The 3,274-nt window shown below is 43.5% G+C and overlaps 1 protein-coding gene across 1 annotated transcript; it reads left to right on the top strand.

The window, feature by feature from the left end:
• The first annotated feature begins 379 nt into the window (after nt 1-379).
• Nucleotides 380-2,397, top strand: LOC111959761 (ADP-ribosylation factor-like protein 4C). The gene has a single exon (XM_023981557.2). The coding sequence runs from the start codon at nt 1,028-1,030 to the stop codon at nt 1,604-1,606; it is 579 nt and encodes a 192-aa protein (XP_023837325.1). The 5' UTR covers nt 380-1,027; the 3' UTR covers nt 1,607-2,397.
• The last annotated feature ends 877 nt before the right edge of the window (nt 2,398-3,274 follow it).

Below are 3,274 nucleotides of genomic sequence, written 5' to 3'. Positions count from 1 at the left end.
ATGATTTAAACATATGTTTAAACCTATGCTTTAAACCTATGCATTAAACCTATGCTTTAAACCTATGCTTTAAACATATGCTTTAAACATATGAGTTAATCATATGCTTAAAAACTATGCTATAATCTCTATACATTTTCGTTATCATCATCCGGTCAGGAATATTCTCACACCCATAATAACCCACAGGCCTATTGGGGAATTGAATAAAATCAGAATTACGCAAAGGTTATTAGATCTCTAGGAATATATGTCGATATGCATGTGACGTGCATGTGGACACCATAATAATAAATGTGCATTTTGTTTGGCATGGCTCGAATAGGTGGAGCGTATGGTATGGTATGAGAGGGAGGGAGGCTACTGCGCTGTTTAGCAGTCTGCTTCCTCATACTCTCATCAGTGTGTATGCAGCGACCGCAGGGGTAGGACCGTTTATGCCGTGACGCACCATAGAGATCATAACATCAACCCACATATAGCTGCGATAACTTTAACGTCGTTTATGGACGCAGTGTAGACATATCTCAGGATTACCAGAACTCATCCACAACCTCTGGAGTGGATTTATTTCTGTCTTTCGTTCCCGGACCGGAGGCAAATTTTTTTGGGACAGCCAACGTGCCAGAGGAGACGCGGGTGACACAAGTGCGCAGTGTTCACGGGAAAAACAGCAGAGAGTGTTTGTTGTAAACCACCAAGCTTCGTCCTTAAGCTGTTCGGTGAGTGCGAGGAATTTGACTGTCACAAAATGGAATCTTAGCTGGAGTGTGTGAGGAGAATTGTAATGACCACCGCGTTGCGTCCTACAGACGCGGACACTGTCCACCAATGCTGCTGAGGGCAAAACAAGCATCAACCAGCCAGAGCGCACGGCGGGCCTGTAAACACCTTGACATTACGTTTGTTGATATTATTTGTGTGGAATCATCGAAGAGCCTATTGAACATTAAAACACTATAGCCTATTAGGCCATCAGATAGGTGCTACATAGAGGAGCTAGGCGTTCCCCTCAACTGTTTTGAAAATGGGCAACAGTTTCTCCAACATATCTGCTTTCCAATCACTACACATTGTGATGCTGGGTTTGGATTCCGCTGGCAAAACGACTGTTCTTTATCGTCTGYAATTCAACGAATTCGTAAACACTGTGCCAACAATTGGATTCAACACTGAGAAAATCAAACTGAGTAATGGTACCGCGAAGGGGATCAGTTGTCACTTCTGGGACGTCGGAGGRCAGGAGAAGCTGCGGCCCCTGTGGAAATCCTACAGTCGGTGCACGGACGGCATCATTTATGTGGTGGACTCAGTGMACGTTGACCGGTTGGAGGAGGCCAAAACAGAACTGCATAAAGTCACAAAATTCGCAGAGAACCAGGGGACACCTCTTCTGGTGATAGCCAACAAGCAGGACCTGCCCAAATCTCTTCCAGTCGCAGACATTGAAAAACAGCTGGCTCTCCACGAGCTCACTCCATCCACKGCATACCACGTCCAACCTTGCTGTGCTATAATTGGCGAGGGACTTCACGAGGGTATGGACAAACTATATGAGATGATAGTAAAGCGGAGAAAATCTTTAAAGCAAAAGAAGAAACGATAACGACCGCCCATGGGTCGTAACCTAAATGGACTATGCTTTACGCAAAATTACTGTATCTAAATGCTATTCGGGTATGCCGATGTTGCCCTAAAATGACGTTTACTTTGCGGTGATTTTTGTATTTCCTTTCATTGGGTTATTGTCAAAGTTGCTGACGCTATGAACCCTACTAGCTGAATTATGCTTTTGTARGCAAGAGGGTGCCTCTGTGGGTGCAAGATATATACCAAGGTTAACCAAAAAAAACTTGAAATAACTTTTATCATAGGAACAAAGCATTAATAAATGAAAACGGGCTGGCCCGTTATAAGCTGCTTTACGGTGGATTCTAATTCTGTAGCTCAACATGTGATTTTGAAGTAGCATCCCATAGCCTACCTATAGGCCTACTGTGATGGACTATGGACATCCTATCGACACGTCTTCACGGAGTGCTTCTTCGGACAGCAAGTTTGACTTTGCACGTTAAGTGGATGTGGGTCAAAATTAAATGGACCCTGTTCATTCAGAGAAAAGAACAAACAGATGTCTGTGTTATGACAGTCTCACCTCAGTCCCTGTCTCGGTATATTAATGCAGATGTCAACAAGGCTTTGGAGTGTTGAATTAGCTATTCCTATGTGTGGTGGACTAAGGATAACTTTGCCTGCAACGTGGTCCACTACTTTGCACTTTTCATTTCCTAARAAAATAATAAAGTACTACACTGTATAGCAAAACACAGGCTGTTTATGTACCTGAAAGCCAAAATTGAAGTATTTTGTTTTTTACATTAAAATATATCAAATGCATTGTGACTGATTTACATTTATTTACATGGTGGGATATAGGAATTCTAGTTTGAACCTACAGGAATAGCATAACAATGTCAACAGCTGACCAGGGTGATGGTGATCAACCGGAGGTGTGGTTTTTAATGTGAACTATTGAGCCGACCTGATGGAGAACCTCACACTCTACAGGTCTTTGACAAGGAGGGTGACTGAAGGGGTGGTCACCCAGTTCAATGACTTTTGTCTATCAGAGAGCTAATGGGTATCTCTCTAGTTAATACTGATCTGCCAGACATTAGTATTTAGTCTGTTACTCTCAATCTAGAGGGTGCTGTGTAGCCGGATCATTTAACGATTTAATGTGTGACTAATTTGAGCTCACAAACCAGAAGAATGGGTATGGTGTTTCAGCTCTTAGAATGGAGGTGTTTTGGATAGGCCTACCTGTTGGTGTTGGACGAGTTTCACACCTTCTTCTGTTTTCCCAGTCCACCAACAAGCAAAGCAAGGGTTCATTTGTGTGTAATTTATAGAGCTGCAATGCAGAGTCCGATATCTTCATGCACGGACACTGGGTTCCCTGTGAGGTATTAGTAACTGGTTCCCTGTGAGGTATTAGTAACTGGTTCCCTGTGAGGTATTAGTAACTGGTTGGGTGAATACTGGTTAGTGTCGGTCACGATAGTTAGTTAGAGGAGACTAGGGCACTAGTGTCACTGATGTATCGACAGATGAATGAATCGAATTGCAGTATCTTGTACGGTTAGTCTTGGGTAGGGTTTGTCCGCTTCGGGTAGGTCTGCATTGCAGGTAGTGCATGGGTTAGAGGCGCATCATGTGGGAGAGAGTACTTTGGGACATAAGGCCGGCAGAATATAGAGCAAGGGGGCTCTAT

The sequence above is a fragment of the Salvelinus sp. IW2-2015 genome, linkage group LG36, assembly GCF_002910315.2.
Source record: "Salvelinus sp. IW2-2015 linkage group LG36, ASM291031v2, whole genome shotgun sequence".
NCBI classification, from domain to species: Eukaryota; Metazoa; Chordata; class Actinopteri; order Salmoniformes; family Salmonidae; genus Salvelinus; species Salvelinus sp. IW2-2015.
This window is presented reverse-complemented; position numbering and strand designations above follow the sequence as displayed.